At 39.0% G+C, this 17,373-nt stretch overlaps 1 protein-coding gene across 1 annotated transcript in view; it reads right to left on the bottom strand.

Annotated features, from left to right (window-relative positions):
• Positions 1-14,777: 14,777 nt before the first annotated feature.
• swap70b (switching B cell complex subunit SWAP70b) overlaps positions 14,778-17,373 on the bottom strand; it is a 30,757-nt gene continuing 28,161 nt past the window's right edge. Inside the window, exons 11-12 of the mRNA XM_054619529.1 lie at positions 17,057-17,153; positions 14,778-16,519 (exon numbers count right to left, since the gene is read on the bottom strand). Of these exons, the coding sequence (XP_054475504.1) occupies positions 16,401-16,519; positions 17,057-17,153 (216 nt within the window). The 3' untranslated portion in view covers positions 14,778-16,400. The remainder of the gene's footprint in view (positions 16,520-17,056; positions 17,154-17,373) is intronic.

Raw genomic sequence — 17,373 nt, 5'->3', positions numbered from 1 at the left:
TATAGAAGGAGGGAGGGAGCTGTACCTGAATGCCAGAGCCAGTGGGAGGGACTGTGGGACAGTTCATGTCAACCCCGTCCACCCCACATGTAGACAGGCAAACCAAAAACATGCAGGAATTATAATCGAGTCAGCAAACCCTGAAATGAAGTGACTAATGCTTATGAGTTTGTGTGAACCTTGATTATGATTCAATTCACCGCTTCTCTGTGAGAACGTGTTGAATGAGTTGGTTTTTAGGGTTTTGTAAATTCACAAAGTGTATATTTATATTTTTTCCTCCCTCAAAGTCTTTTTTCTGGCTATTCAAATGGGAGACTTATGTGCACCAAGGCCATTTACATATTTTTGTTGTCTTTTCTTTTATTATTTGTCTTGCAACTGGTTATTTTGGGAGTCATATGGGTGCATTCATTGGCTGTTCGTGCTTAAAGGCACTTAAGTTGGGTGTAATTGTTGTTAAAGGCTGAACCAATTCGAAAGGAGATGTGTTTTTGGACGGCTCTTGTTCAGTCTGAGTCAACCATCTGTGATTTTGAATGGCTACAAAAAGGTTAAGTATATTTAAATTAGCAGTGTTGTTGTGGCAACTGCATGCACTGTGCAACGCTTATGAAAGAAACATGTGCTTTTAAATGAACTTATGCACCTCAAAATGACCAGTTAATCATTATGAGGGCTGCTCAGCTAATGATAGTTAGTTCCAAGCATTATGAACAGTGTGTTCTGTGTAATGATTAACACGCATTAATCCTTAACGTCTTCCTCGTTAGTTAAAAAGATACCTGTAATTGCTAGTCATCAAGTGTTGATGCTAGTTAATGATGTGCTAATGTACACTGCGAATATTAGCTCCACATGGCTTTATATAAGAGATGCAGTGTTTTATGGAGCAGAGCCGTAAAGTTGTCCGACCCTGGTTAAAAGCTGGCTAATGCTACGCTATGATTGGCCAGTCTGCGTCCGAGGGCGGTACTTAGCAAAGGGTCAATTGTATTAATGTGTGATGATGTTGGTACCCATAGGAGCCATTTCAATGGAGTGAAACTACATAGTACTACTGGACAATTTGTTTTAAACTTGAGGTCACTGTATGAAATGACCTGTAGTGACATGTAATTTAATCACATCCTCTTGAAACCTACAACTAGAGGCCGAGGGCATTCAGGGGATCTGTGGCTTTCCTTGGTAGATTGACAATAAGGGGATTTCTAAGAAGTGCTCAACAGCCAATTGCCCAGAAGAACTCCGTTCTTGCAGAACTAGAAGATTTGATAACAAATCACAGTAGGCTCTGTGTATGGTGCTTTACGTTGTCTTTCTGTTTAAATTTGGTATTTTGAAGGGTTTTTAATCATTTTAATCAGTTCTCTAGTATTAAAAATGTTTTACATTTAGCACCATATGTGAGTATCAAATGGTATCGTACCAAAATGTGCTACTTATGAGACATATTTGAGCGTGGAAATGGCCATCATATACTCTCATCAAGCCCTAAGGACTTTAAACACTTTTAAAATGTTTTTTAATTAAATTGTAGTTTATGCATTTATTAGTTAATTCATTATTATTTCTTAGTGCTAATGCTAATAATCACTGATTTCTTTGCGAGAACCATAAATATAAACTTAAGAAACAGTAATATGCTGTTAGGCATTGAAAGTTTGATTTCCGCACAGGGGTCAATGAAGCACTGATGAAACAAGAAAACAGTCGAAATGAATGAGTTACCTGTCGGTCTGCATGACTTGATCTGCACAGCTCTTGGTTCATTTAACATAAACAGGACTAGAACTTAAAGACAACATTATATCTTCATTTCCCTTGGTGCCGGACCAACTATAGGTGTCACACGATCAATGAAATTGTTTGAACATTACACAATTAGTATCTTGTTCTTTTGACAGTTGGCAGATTAAAAGTACAGGTAGTCCTTCCCAGTCTGTTAGAAATCTTTTGCCTCCAACTTGTGTTGACCTGCACTCAGCTGATGCAATCCCTGCCAACGTTACATCCAATACCAACCCTCACAGTCGTCATCCTCACCATGTCCTGAGGCTACGTTTCTATAAGCAGTTGTGCCAATGTCAGGTCTGTTTTGATACGACTTTACAAAACACAGTGGCACACAAAGCTTCGATGGGTCTATAGAAGCGCATGAGTAATGCATTTGGATGCTTTGAGTAGATAAACACTGCACCGTCATGGCAACAAGACGGCCAAAAAGATGAATCACTGATCTGTGTTTGTTCATGATCCTTTCCCGTTCTTAAATTAGATGCAACGTGCTTTTATTATTCCAAAACAGATGATCCACATCTATCTAGCCATAGGTGGTCACTGTGACTTTGATAAATGTTTTTTGTATTCCATATTAGTAAGCCAGGATCTATTTCTTTCTCTCTTGACTTGCTGCAAGAATAGCTTTTGCATTACATATACAAGAAATGAAGACAATATGGTGTTTGGTTAGGGGAAGGACGAACATGCTATTGATTTCCACAGTCAGGGGTTAATAAAACACGATGTGAGCTCAACATTGGCCAACGTCCATGATGTGACAATATTAGATAATCAGTGTCTATTTATAGTTGCATATTTCATCCTGTGTTTTTATTACTACTGAGATAGAAACGCAGGGATTATAAGGATTTTATTAACCCTGCTCTTCATGGATCTGAAAGAGAATTCCCCCGTGAAATCCACCGCTTGGTATGCAGTTGTCTAAATGTGAGGCCCAAACATTCCTCGTACCTCTGCTCCAAACAACGGAAAATAACAGTATGTTTTGTTTTGTTCGGAAAAATACAGGATGAGGAATTTACCAATTACAGGTTGAAAATATCAATAAGCCCAAGAGGAAGGCAATGTTCCACATAATTATAACCGATGTGTTCAGAGACAAATAACAAAACGAACCGAACTGAACTCTTGTTTGTTAACACACAATTTGATGTAAATCCCCTTGAGCTGCATTATATGTATGAAGGCTGCAATACAAAGTTTATTAAAATGTTATAAACATGTAGCATATGAATAGACAAGACAAGCCTGCAGATGATAGTGCACTATCAGCTGGATTAAAATTCTCCAGGTAATAAAATAAAAAAACGACTTTAAAGGGTGGCAGAACTAATTGGCTCAGTTTGAAAAACTACAAAATCTACTACATTACATGTCTAATATTTTACAATCTTTCTACCCATCGTTTATCAGTTTGATGACGATGAGCCACTGGTGGCAAGGGCCAAAATTTCTAGGGTGCTGGTGTAACCAGCAGATACCCTGGTAAAGGATAACTGGGAAATCCTGACATTTAGATATATTGAATGTGAATTGATTTGGATATCGGATTCTGATATTGTATTTTGGCCAATGCGTTCCCCTATTTTGCTGCCCACATGGATTGTTTACCTGCATGCAACCAAAGCCTGATCAAACCTGATTGGTCAATACAACTCAGACTACAAATGGACTACAAACGGAAACCAGAGTGCCTCCAAAGTCTTGTGTTGTTGCCTACAGGCTCTGCATACATATGTAGATATCTATTTATAAAGATAAAATATTTTGTGGCTAGAAAGCTGTTTTTTCAGGACGCTCAAAAGTACCAACAGGATGTTCTGTATTCTGTTCTAGTAGTAATTGTTATATACATAATTTAGAAGTCAGGGGATTACATTTTGTCCCATCGTCCAATAAATAAATAATCTTAAAAATCCCACTAGATACAGTGATGACTGTCTTGTTGATGTCTTGGACTGCTATTCAGAGGTGGACGTAGTCATCATGACATCATTTGGTATGTGGGTTGCCGTTTTAAGGTCTCGAGTTTGTCGTTTTGGCTGTCTCCATCTTGGCTGTTTGCAACCAGTGACCATGGAACAAGGAAATCACCATATTTGGACTGTGGAGGAGTGACGTAGAGACGCCGTTTCCGGCCCTGTTGGCAACCTGTCAATCACAAGGTAGCCCTAAAGCATACCCTGCTTTATAGTCTATGTTACTCTAAATAGAGCCACAATTTACTAATTTTATAAATAAAGTGTCTCATTTCCTATTAATTGAATCAAGAATAGTTTTGAATGGATCATCAATTCTGAAACGAACCGTGACACCTAGAATGTGGATTGGATTGTGAGACTGCCAAAGATTTACAACCCTAATAAATGATCATCGAGTTCATCTCAATATCTCAACTAAATATTGCTTTTCTTGCCCAGTAAGGGCCTGGCTTATGTCTGAGCTTCAGATTTACGCCATGGGGGACCTGACAGTCTCATTTGTTCAGTTTGTTTGGAATATATATTGAATTCAATTGATATTTCACTGTGCTCCTCTAAATAAGATTTTTTATTGAAAGATCAATCTCTCTCATCATCATCTGAGCTGTGGTTAAGATGAGTGTCCAGATGTCAAACCTTACACTTGAAATCCAAAGTGACACAAAAACAGAGGAATGTCTCCTCTTTGCAGAGAGCTGAAATAAAAAATGAGCTCCTTTTGCCTCAGTTGACTCTTTGGTGTACCAGAGATGTCATGTTTAATTGTGTCTGGATATCAAATATGTGATTTATTCCAGTTACTCACTGCCATTTGGCCTTTCATAGGTGAATCTCCACAAGACGACATGCAGTGTGCACATTTTGATGCTTCGTGAGAGCTGACAGTTTTGAAACTTTTGAACACTAAGATCATTCAAGGCTAAGATGATTGGCTAGTAGCTCCATCGTAGCACGGTTTTCCATTATTAAGCAGTTAAAAATGTGAGTATCGTGTCAGAATATTAATCGAGGTGGGGGCGACCTTTTGTTCCAAAACAAACCAGATAGTTTCTTTTAAAGGCCAGAAATCTCAACAGATATTTAAGCCACAGATGTTAACCTCATATTTTGACCATTTTGTAGCAGGATTTAATATGTCTCTATTAAAGGCACTGTCAATATTTCCCCAAAAAGTGGCGTCAATGTGTTGCAATGGTGCTGCTCCTACGTGATTCATGACACACAGAAATCAACAGAGATGACAGATGGTTCGGAATTGAGTAGTTTATACTTTACCAGCAGTTTCATACCTTTTGACTTAATCATACACCAGATGTTGAGATTGACATGTTAGAAATTTGTTTAACAGTTCTTCTCAAAATAACAGAGGAGTTTTACTATTACAGTCGCTGTAGCAAACTCATGGCAATGCATCAAATATTTGTTGAGATATTTTGAAAACAAATTGTGAATCCCATGCTGGTGCTAAAGTGAAGGTCAGAGAATCACCAAAGTTTCCTCTGGAGACAATATTTGTGTGAGCAGATGTTCAAGGCAATCCATCCAAAGGTTATTGAGATATTTCTTTCTGGACCAAAGTGGTAAAACGATCAATCAGACTGATGTTGCCAATTATTGAACCGTGTCAAGATAAGATATTTTTAGTACAGCTATAAAAAGAGTTATGATTTGCATGTTGTCATTGTTCTCAGCTCCACCTATATGCTCATCAACCAATTATACTTATGGCTATAGCTTGTTTTGTTCGTCCAACACACCCAAATATATAAAGGTTGCAATCAAAGAAGATTAAGAAAGTCATTTTAAAAGTCATCTTTGTTTGAAAACCTATGAATATTCCATTTAATAAAATTGTTACAGGTTCATTTTATTAATCTACAAATTGCTATTGTTTAGTTGCATCTATTTTTTTATTAATTGCAAACAAAAGTGGTCATTAAAGTGAAGTTAAATGCGTCGCACTGAGCGACAGTGAACTTGTACTACATAACCATAACTTCCACTTATAAAGGTACTGATCCATTTGATTGCTGATGTAGTCAGTGTTGTGTATTATTCTAGGTTAGATAGGTGTAGGAGGGTATTAAGTGGTATTTGGATAGAGCTTTCACAACCCAATGACACAATATCACATTTTCATAATGGAGTTACCTTGCCAATTACTTACATTGTATACTCTCTGGGATAATATCCAGTCGGCGATGGATGCTAATATTCTTTAGCACTGGTCCTACTGGTACCCATTCCCTGAATTTGGTGCCATAGGTACATTTTTGTTTGCCCGAATGTAAATTTATGTTAAAACAACACAGTAAAAAAGAGTTTACGCAACTTAACGCAACCTCCCTTTACTGTGAATCTTAAATAAATGAAGAGACATTACCGGAATAGAAATAAGTAATTATTTATTCAAATTGAAAGTCTCTTAGTTGTATTTTTGAGGATTCATTTTATTATTGAACAACTACAGTGCTCTCTGTCAATCCAAAATGTTAATAAACCTCAAACCACACAATTGCACAATTATTTGGCAACTATGAGTGTGCAGAATTATTATGCAACTAAATGGAAAAACTAAAAATGGACAAATAAACATTTCTGACATTTCACAGTCATAAGCCTTCCATTCAACTTTTTGTGCAGCAGCAACCACAGCCTCCCAGACACTATTCAGAGAGGTGTACTGTTTTCCTTCACCGTAAATCTCCTGTTTAAGAAGGGCCCACAAGTTCTCAATAGGGTTTAGGTCAGGTGAGGAAGGGGGCCATGTCATTATTCTTTCATCTTTAAGGCCTTTACTGGCTAGCCACGCAGTGGAGTACTTAGATGCATGCGATGGAGCATTGTCCTGCATTAAAATCATTGTCTTCTTGAAAAATGCAGACTTTTTCCTGTACCACTGCTTGAAGAAAGTGTCTTCTAAAAACTGGCAGTAGGTCTGGGAGTTGATTTTGAGTCCATCTTCAACCTGAAAAGGTCCAACTAGCTCATCTTTAATAATACCAGCCCATACCAGTACCCCACCTCCACCTTGCTGGCGTCTGAGTCGAGGTGGAGCTCTGATCCAGCCACTCTGTCTTCAGCAATCTGTCTTCAGATATTTCTTAACCCAGTCTTGACGTTTCAATTTATGTGTCTTGTTCAGTGGTGGTCGGGTTTCATCCTTCCTTACCTTGGCCATGTCTCTGAGCACTGAACACCTTGTACTTCTGGGCACTCCAGGTAGGTTGCAGTTCTGGAATATGACAGCAATGGAGGATAATGGGTTCCTGGTAACTTCACGTTTGATTCTTCTCAAATCTTTGGCAGTTAATTGTTTCTTACGACCCTATCGACTATTTGCAACAAAACGTTTGATGGTTCTGTGATCACGCCCCAATATCTTAGCAATTTCAAGAGTGCTGCATCCCTCTGAAATACTTTTTACAATTTTTGACTTTTCAGAGTCAGTTAAATCTCCTTTTTGGCCCATCTTGCCTGAGGAAAAGAAGCTGCCTAATAATTATGCACACATTGATTTAGGGTGTTGATCTCCTTAGGCCACACCCTCCCTCATTACACAAATACACATCACCTGATATGCTTAAATCCAATAGGCATTCAAGTTTATACAGCTTGGAGTTGGAAAATGTGCAGAAAAATGATGATATGGTCAAAATACTCACTTGCCTAATAATTGTGCACACATTGTATCTCCCCCCTCCTCCATGCATTGTGCCTCAGTCAGTCATGTCTATGTATGTCCTTAGAAGTGTCACATTTTAGCTTCACCATGTCCTAACAGCGAGCGAGCGTCCAACTATTGCGTCCTATCCCTAAAAATTGGGTGCTGTCAGTCCACACTGAATCCATTAAAGATGCAATTCTGTTACGTCATGTAAACAAACTGTGTACATGCTCAACATCAGACTGGGAGACATAGCCACTTAAAAGACGGATGATACTTACTGTCTTCCTGTGTTTGTGCTTTTTTAACTATTTTTATATTGTGATATTTACTGGAAATGAAAATACAGTATACTCTACAGCGAAGAGTTTGTTATTAACAATGGTCATTTACGTTGAAAAGGTTACTCGAACTGGTTTCTTGAACTTGACAGTCACCAGATCTCAATCCAACATGGCTCCTTTGGGAGTCGATGGATCGGATCACGGATGTTCAGCCCGACAAATCTACAGCAAGCTGCGTGATGCTTTCCTGTCAAAATTTCTGAGGCATGTTTCCAGCACCTCGTTGAATCTGTGCCACGAATCATTAAGACCAAATGTACTTTTTGAACCGCAGCTAACACATATTTGTGTTTTTTATAGCTGTCGTGTCTTGCGATTTTGATTTCTCACTTGTCTTTTTATTGTTGCGTTGAAAGTGCAGATATCTCAGGGATCGACTTGGAGCGTCTTGAAATTCCAGTGGGTGTGGTGCAGGATGGGAAATGTGTTTTTGAAAGCCAAAGATCTCTGCACCTGGGAGAGATGTCATCGATATTGACCCAACACACCGTCCCACAGATATACAGTTCATTTTGTACTGTTGGTCAATAAATATCTGGTCCTTATTATGAAATATTTATAAAAATCTCCCGCTAAATCTGTTCTCAGTGTGGGTGTAGTGCTTTTACTTGGTTACAGAACATCCTTCTGTAGATCAGGCTAAGAAACAATGACACGCACACATGCTTATGTAACAAATTGGCTTTAAAAACACCAATAAGTTGAAAATTGTCTGACAGTTTATTCAGGAGAAGCCAACTGCGTTTGCTGGTTCACAGCAACATTCTGCTTTGCATTCACCCTGTTTGATAGATTCACACATATTAACTGCCCAGTAAAACCAGTACTCTAATGATTACCAATGAGCAATAGCTTAATTTTTGGGTGTAAGTGGTGCGTCAGCATTAATTATTCATTTTCTCCATCATAATTTTTTCCTACTAGTGAGGGAATTTTAACCTTGCGAGCTTCTTGCTAAATATACCTTGTTACATCCTAATTTTAAACAGGCCCTATTATGCTATTTTTCGGGTGCATATTTTTATCTCCAGTTACAGTTACAACATGTTTACATGCGTTAATGCTCATAATCCTCCTTGTTTTTCTCATCCTGGCTGTCCTGCAGCACCTCTTCTCACCCTCTCTCTGAAACGCTCCGTTGTAGCGCTTGCTCCTCCCTCAAGAAAGCAAAGTCTGCTCTGATTGGTCAGCTAGCCCGCTCTGTTGTAATTGGTCAACGTTTCACATTTCAAAAAACTCTTCCTCCGGAGCTTCAGTTCCATCTCTCTCTTTTGTTGTTTGAGGTCCAAACTAGCCGGATGGAGTTTTACTTCACTTCCGTAACATTATGACCTCCTAAAGTTACATTATGACCTCATAAAGTTACGGAAGTGAAGGAGAGAATTCAATGGAGCCGTTTCAGGAGATCATGAGCTTCTGAGGGTGTGGACTTCAGGTTTTACACTCTACGGACCTTTTACATGTACAAAAATATATATAACACACTAATGAAGAGGGAAAAAGTGGAAAAACATAATTGGGCCACTAAATGTTTTTACCCGTGTGCATATAAGCATCTCAGAGTAATGGATATCTTGTCCTCAGCCAATAAAACCCAACAATATTCACATACATAAACTATGTATAACTATATATAACTGGAAGGATGTATTGGTGTCTGTCTACAATTGTTCCTCGTTTTTATTTTTGTACTTAGGCAACAAGCAGAGCAAATGTAAATCACATTTTCAAGATGTTTTGGGGCTTAATTCCACATCGTCTTCTCCAATTCCAGGAGATGGATGTCCCACAAGTGGCCCATAAACGTGTTTCGAAAATAGCATGTTTACTATAGTTATCCCCGTGATGTTAACAGTGTAATTGCAAGTGATGTTTTCTGCGCCATCACATTCTGCTGCCGTGAGTCATCTACTGTCACGGAGGAATCGCATGCTGAAGAGCCACTAGTCTTCGTCCAATGCTGCCCTCTGAGGGATTCGGACCCTTTGAAATGTGACTTTGGCTCTCTTGTGAGCTGAGTGATACTATGTCACTTCTTTAGAATCGGGGAGTTTATCTCCACTTAATTTTAAGCCAAAGTATTACAGTCACATTGTCCTCATTAGGACTCTGTGGTTTAAGGCATGTTTCATCACTTTCAAATTAAGTGGAGAGATGAAATGAGTAATGGTTTAGGAATCTATTTACTTTTTTTTTTTTTTTTTTTTTTTTTTTCAAGACAAGGCTCTTTCAAATTGTTCCCGAGGGTTTGTTGAACTCTTTTCAGACACGGAAAAACGTCACGTCGCTGGCTTCATCCGTCTGTTAAAGTGGAGGCTTTTTGTCACTCAGACATGTTTGTCAATTATGTAAATGTTCCTCTCAGCGTTAAGCAGACTTGACATGGCATTTACAGAATTAGCATCAATGTTTGCGACTGGTGGAGGAGATGGAGCAACGTTGGTGACTTTGTTAAACTTACAATATGAAAAGAGTATTAAAATGTATTTTCTCATTGAAGACTTGGGATACTCGTTCCTTCTTCCCTCAACAGAAAATACACTTTTAATCATTTAAAGTGAGTGAACCAGTTAATCTGCTGATTATTAATGAGTTGCCTAACAAGTAATAAAATAACTCAATGCTCGTTTCCTAGTGAGCATTAAAAAAAAAGAACATCTGAATATTTTGCACTAAAGTTTAAAGTGTAAACTGCTCCCATATGAGAACAATCGACTTAAAAGGGGCTCATTCACTTTGTTTTTGTGGTCGACTAAACAGATTTTTTTGGCTTTTTTCATACTAGAAGACAACAGTAAGGCTTACGAGACATTTGATTACTCTTTGTCCATATTTAACTTGGTGTTGCTGTAGAGTTTAGGTTGATCTGAGATTGCATTTAATTCAGACTTGTTACGAGGTTCGAGCAACAAAAATTTGCTGTTTATGACTTTTACGGAAAACTGATTGAGCTGCTTATCCAGGCAGGGTTTAACCTTCGGTGTGTCTCATTGCCAAAATTTACGTCTTTTTTAAAGGAGAACAAAGCAGGTTGTGTTTCTCCGTGGTCATAAATAACAGCTGCAGTTTTACCTTAATGACACACTTATCCCAGAGAGAGAGAGAGGGAGTGTATTTAGAGGATGGGATGATGACACAGGAGCGTGCAGGTAATTCTACCCTCTTATCGCCTCATCAAGCACTTGGCCTTTCACCCGGTAAAAAAAAAAAGAGCTCTGCTGACTTGTTCACCTGCTTCCTTTTAAGCCCACTGCACTCTGGGTATTTTTAGCAGGATTGCATACACTCACTTGTGCAATTAAGTAGGATGCTGGTAAACAATGCTCTGGTAGGAGGCCAGCTCTAAACTTGGCTCATTCATGAGAAGTCAGATGGGTTTCAACTGGAGGAAAAAAAGGATAACTTCATGTGCTGGCAGGAGTGCAGAGCAGTCCATGGGGGTTGGTTTTTTTTTTTTTCTTCTTCTTCTTCACAGAAACACTTGTGTTTTATATTTGCGCCTTGCCACACATTCTTTTGTGTTTGTGGAGGAGGAAGAGGATGAGACATTGTATTTGGAAGTCTCTCTATCTTGTCACGTAAAGCATTCCTCACAGAGAGAGTGGGATTCTAAAGCCAACCAGTCACCTCACTGCTGACTTGTTACAGTTTATATCAGGCTGAATGGAAGAAAGAAAAAATGTCTGTGCGTCTGTGTTTGTCTGCAACACATTTAGGTATTTAGTTGTGTGCCTTGCTGCATTTTTGTGTTTTAGGATGCGTGCACATGCAGCATTCACACATTTAAGTATGAGCATTCATGTAACCAGGTGTGGAAACTAAGCATTCATGGAGGTGTATTTATTTGCATATGACTTACAGTAGGAAAGTGTGTATGTGCGTGTGCTATTTTTAACACGTATCCACAGTAACCTCTGACCTATGAGGGTAAAAATACAAATGGGAGGTCAGAGTGGCACACGGCTCACTTGTAGCTTGGCTCTTTGTATTGTCAAAAGATATTTATATCTGGAATGAACAATTGAGAAAGATGGGTTTGATTTCCCCGCTTTGGCCTCGGGCTCGGCCTTCCTGTGGGTGCAGAGTCAACCTTAGTCAGATGCGCTGATTGGAGCCAGATCCTTTGTCCCAAATTCCGTCTCCTTGCACCCTTGAACCTCACGAAATCTCTAAACTAAAACCTTCAGTCATTGGTGTAAGTCCCACATTACAAAATCCAACTCTTAATTTGATGTTGTGAAATGGCAGGGGGTGGGGGCGGCGTTGCGGTGAAACATGTGCCGGTGGACGAGAGCGATGTCATGCAGGTGAAATAAGGTTGAAGCTGAAAATTCGGACTAGCGAGGCTGAGCAGCTCTTCCCAGTTATAGTTTTTGTTGTTGGTGTGAAGTGGAATGCTGCTGTTGATTTCTCACTCTCTGGATCTCACTTATTTTAGGTGTTTTCTCACTTTTATGAGCAGCAGGGAGGACATCTGTTTGCATCATTGGCTCTTACAGGAATCCTCCGGGGGCCTTTTAATCTTCCGTAGAAATCTATAATGTGAAGATGGGGTGATATGCTATTTTTGTCGACTCTCTCGCCAGATGCTTCGCTGAACTCTTAATACGGCCATATCGCACCCCTGGGGTCCATGAATTGTCATATGTGATACTGTGAAGGAAGGTAAATGTTCAGCAGGCGTTTTATTTTACTGTCCCAGGAGAACCCCTCTGATCCGTAAACCTCTACAGGCCCCGGGGCTCCCGAGAACCCCATTCGCTGTAAATACCCAGAATTCCTAAAACTTTAGAACCCTATATATTTTGAATTCCTCAGACGTCTTCAAACTCTTTGTATCTCAGATGCTCTGGTACTCGAGGGGGCAGTGAGACCCCTTAACCCCGCCTCATCCTTTTTTTTCTCTACAACCTAACCCCCCCCCTCACCACTGCCCTCCTCTCACACACACACACACACACACACACACACACACACACACACACACACACACACACACACACACACACACACACACACACACACACACACACACACACACTCACACACACACCCCCTGCGATGGATTCCAGATCGGGGAATTTAATGCATTTCTGTTTCGCATCACCTCCCAGGAATGCAGCACGCGTGCCACAAGCCTCATAACCTCAGGCTGATGAGTGTGAGGATGTTTAAAGGAGAGAGGAATGATGGGATACAGACGCTGCTGGGGGTTATGGGGGGATGAGAGGAGGGGTGGGTTTGACAGAGCGCGTCCGGCGCGGCACTCGGCGTTAATGACCATCTTGTTGCATAAAGAAATGTTAGTGCAGCTGTGGTATGTGCCGAGGCGCATCTGGACCGCAGATTTTTTCGAGAACGTATTTTGTGTGTGTGTTTGTTTGGTCTGTCCCGTCCCACTCAAATTAACGACTGTTGCACGATACGGAGGGAGGATGGAGTGAATTAACTTAGTTGGGGATCTTTCGAGCGGGGGCTGATTTTTACAAGGCGGTCTGTTTTGCATAACGTTAAGATACTATTTTTTTTATTTATTCTGGCAGTGTCGAGACATTTAAGCATATTGAAATCGTGTCAGGATTAGTCGAGCATTGTCAGTTGTGCAGATTAACTACAGTGAGGCACTGCGTGACTGTCACGACTCCAGTTGATTCTCAGTTTGAATTAACTGTTTTAATTCATGTCTGATAAACAGACATTAAACAAACAAACGCAAGCTTTGTTTGTTTAATGTTATTTACAGGCTTAGCTGCTCTGATGATATTAATGTCCCAGTTATTACTTTTCTTTTTAATCCAGATCGTGGTCAGGTCAACACCATAATGTCAAGAAAATGTTTGCAGTATTTGTGTCAAACAATAAAAATCAAGACAAAATCAAAACACAAACATAGTATGTTGATATTCTCACTAGAGCTAGCTATGATTTTTGTTGGTATTGTCTGAAATGTATCTTAATAGTCTAGTGTTAAAATGTCCTACTATGTTTGGCTAGATTTGTAATCTTGTGAAAACCTACAACCTACAATTAGTTCTCATTATGGAATAATCAAACCATTAAAAAACAACGAGATTTAGTTAAGACTGCACTATAAAATGGTGAAAAATGCACCTCACATTTTTCTCAGAGTCCTTCTGACATCCTCAAATCGCTCGTTATGTCCAAAACCGGAAGATATTCAGATCCTCATATTTCACTGTTTGCTTGATAAATTATTTAAACAATTGATTGATTATTTTAAAAAAAAGTGTAAAAGTTGGATATAAACTTTGTATCATCTGGTTGATAAATTGGCCAAGTTCTTTCTGCATTTCTCTGGTTAACATAAGCGTTCATCAAATAGTTGCTGATTGAAATAAAAACTTTGTTCATTTATTTGAGTTTTGGCATCTTCATTAATGAAAAAATGTGTTTTGAAAAGAAATTACATTCCTACATTAGAAATACCCCCCAATATTCTAAATTTGATATTTAAGGGTTAACTTCTCTGCATTACCCAGATCCCGAAGTACTTAAAGTCTCTAATCAACCAGACGTTACATATAATTGTCAAAACACTTTGACAATTATAGAACTGCACATGAAACTAATGTTTCTGTCATTCATAGCCAGACAGAAGACAGTGATCAGCTTTATTTTGGAAAATGGAATGTCTAGACAGTGAAGTCATGGAAATGAAGTCACCATTTTGTACATTTACTACAGTTTGATAGAAAAGTGTAGCTAGCTCTCAACGCTTCTGTTGTCTTAACCATCAGAAATACTAAACTTCTCAAACTGCTTTCTGTTGAGGTGTGTTTGTGGCAATTGAGCGCCCTCTGGTGTACACATGAGGTTAGGGCACAAGTGTAGCTGGCTGTGGTTCTTGTGAAATGTTTAAAGTTTCTGCTGTAGTGTTTGGTCTGTGATAATCATTTGTACAAAGATAAAATACAATGAATGCAGAAAGGCCAGTTATTCAAGACGTGTTTTACGCAATGGTTCAGTCTTAAGATTTTTACATTTATATATAAAAACATAATATAGAAATCACAATGTTCACTCATGACGGCATCAAAGGCACTGATGGTTACAATAACACAACAAAGGAAACATTTTCTAGCAGTTAACATTATTGTTTGTGGGTGAGATTTTGGCCAAATGCCCTATTTCTGACAGTATTTACAAGCATGCACTGTTTAGGATAAAGTTATTTAGACAGATATAAATCTAGGGCGGACAAACTGGAGGAAAAACAAACACCTTCATGATAATGAGAAAATGTTTAGTGAATCATACATGTTATTTTCATTTAGGCTGTTAAAAGACAACTATGTTAGACATTATGGACATTTACATTACATGTCATTCCTCAGGTGTTACTGATGCTGCCTCCATGCAGCTCAACTTTAGTAAGAAAAACAAAAACATTATTGTTATTATATGTACAGAAATCCCTTGTATTTATGTTTCCATGTAAAAATGCCCCAGCTTTTTCTGTAAGAAGGAAAGAGAACAGTTTGTAGCTCTTTCAGTAGCTTTTTTTCGGCTTGATAGATGCTCTTAATATCTTTCAACTTTACAACAACATGAACCTAAAACATGCTCAAGCTGTTGGCGTTGGCGTGTGAGTGTAAGAGTAGTGCATTTCATAGACACAAATTGACAGTCAGGACAAAATGATAAAAGGTAGTGGTTTGCATTCTTTCCCACTCATGACGTGTAATAACCTGCACATCTTAACGTCTAAATATTTATATTAGGTATGTATTGTTAGCTTGGTAAGATGTTAACCACGGTCAGCTTTTACATAATTGACAGTGTACTTAGAACGTTGTTTAAAAGCGACTGGTGGCTTCAATAGCGAGCTAGCCGTTTACCTACAGGAGCCCAGATGGTCCAAAGTTGATGGAGTCGCATTTCAAAATGAATCCTGTTCCTGTACGTTCTTATCCTTCTGTTATGTTTGGACTGGTGTAATGTTAGAACTTGGTAAATGTTGAATTAATGCTATTGAGAAATTAAGATTGCCTGCTCAATAGCCCAAATTACCTTAATATACTTCTACTATACTTTATCTGTGGTGGTTGATGGATCAATATTTAATGGCCCAACTTTGCCCAGTGAGCTCTTTTACAAATTATAACAAATTTGACGTCCTGTACAACATTTTGGAAAAGAGAACTCCCCAGGCGCTAGACTTTAAAACACACTACCAACAAACCTGTTTAAGCTTCTCTATTATAAACGACTGACAATCAATAACAAACCTTTAATTAATCCAGCTGTTGTCTTGGTTATCATTCCTTCACTTGGTAAATTTTGTAGGATTCCTGCTAAAATGAATTAACTTAATAATGTGAAAATGGGACTTAAGTTTCTGTTCTGCTCCTTTTTATTCTATGGTGGTCTACAAAAGGGTTAAAGGTCATTTATTATTTAATGCCCTCTTATTACAAAATGCCTCATATTATCCGGTTAAATTTTGCATTTGGACTCCACTGAAAATCCAGAAAACTCCTTCCAGTCACTACTTAGTCATGCTGTATCACAAACGGTATCTTCCAGCAGCCCTTTCCTGTTCTCTCCTCTGATCTGTAGACATTAGTTTAAGGTCCAGTGGCTCTACTGGGCCTGGGTCGTCTGGTTCTTCATCTCCTGCCATTGCTTCTGCCTCAGACTGAGCTCTGCATCAGAAAAGGCTGCAGGACCCCAATTGGTGATCCTCTGTTGTCCCTTGGAACCTGGAGGGGGGGGGAAACGAGACGATTCACCATAGAGGTCAAGTATTTATCATTAACATGCATTGTAAACAGCAAGTCAAAGCAACAGTCTTCAAGTCACATAGACATTTAAAAAGTGTCTCAACACCTGGCTGAAAGGTAGTTTCACCTGTCAGACAGATGTAATGACATCCATGATGTCACGTTACCCTGGAGTACACGTCTACATCACTGCAGCAGGTCGAGAAGTTGAACCACAGGAGGTCAGTAAAACAAGATTTGCAGCTTCTATAAAAGCATGCTGTTCTGCCTTATGATGCTTTTTGCCGCTGGAAAGTGTAACTGTACTATTTATTTCTGTGTGCTTATTTGCAGCAGTGCAACTAGTTAATTATGGCCCTCACTATTAAAAAAAAAGCATGTTTTTGACTTTTTTTGCAGTCTCACCCTTCAAACAGTCCTTTGAAGACTGGACACACTGTCCCCACACTTCAACACTCAGACTGTACAAACAGACGGTGGTTATTGTGTTGTTGTTGTTGTTGTTGTTGTTGTTACCTGGTTGAATGAGCCGTAACATCCCCTCGTGTTCATCCACCTTGTGCTTCCAGGTCTTGGTGTTGTTGGTTGCGTCTTCTAGCTTCTTCATCACCGTCTGTTCACACAAGAAAACACAGAGACAAAGCTATTTTTTTTTTTCTGAAAACACCTTGGAAACCTCAATTATGATTTAAGAATAAAGCTTTTTGGAATACTGTATGTAATGTAACAAATGTAGTTAAAAAATTTATAATTATTAAGCTCCTTGCTCGACTTATCATCATGTCTAAATAGCGGTTTTCCATCCAGCAGTCAAACAGTGACACCGCGTGGGA

This window comes from Anoplopoma fimbria, chromosome 19, assembly GCF_027596085.1.
Source record: "Anoplopoma fimbria isolate UVic2021 breed Golden Eagle Sablefish chromosome 19, Afim_UVic_2022, whole genome shotgun sequence".
NCBI lineage: Eukaryota > Metazoa > Chordata > Actinopteri > Perciformes > Anoplopomatidae > Anoplopoma > Anoplopoma fimbria.
Note: the sequence above shows the minus strand (reverse complement) of the source record. Positions and strands in the feature narration are given on the sequence as shown.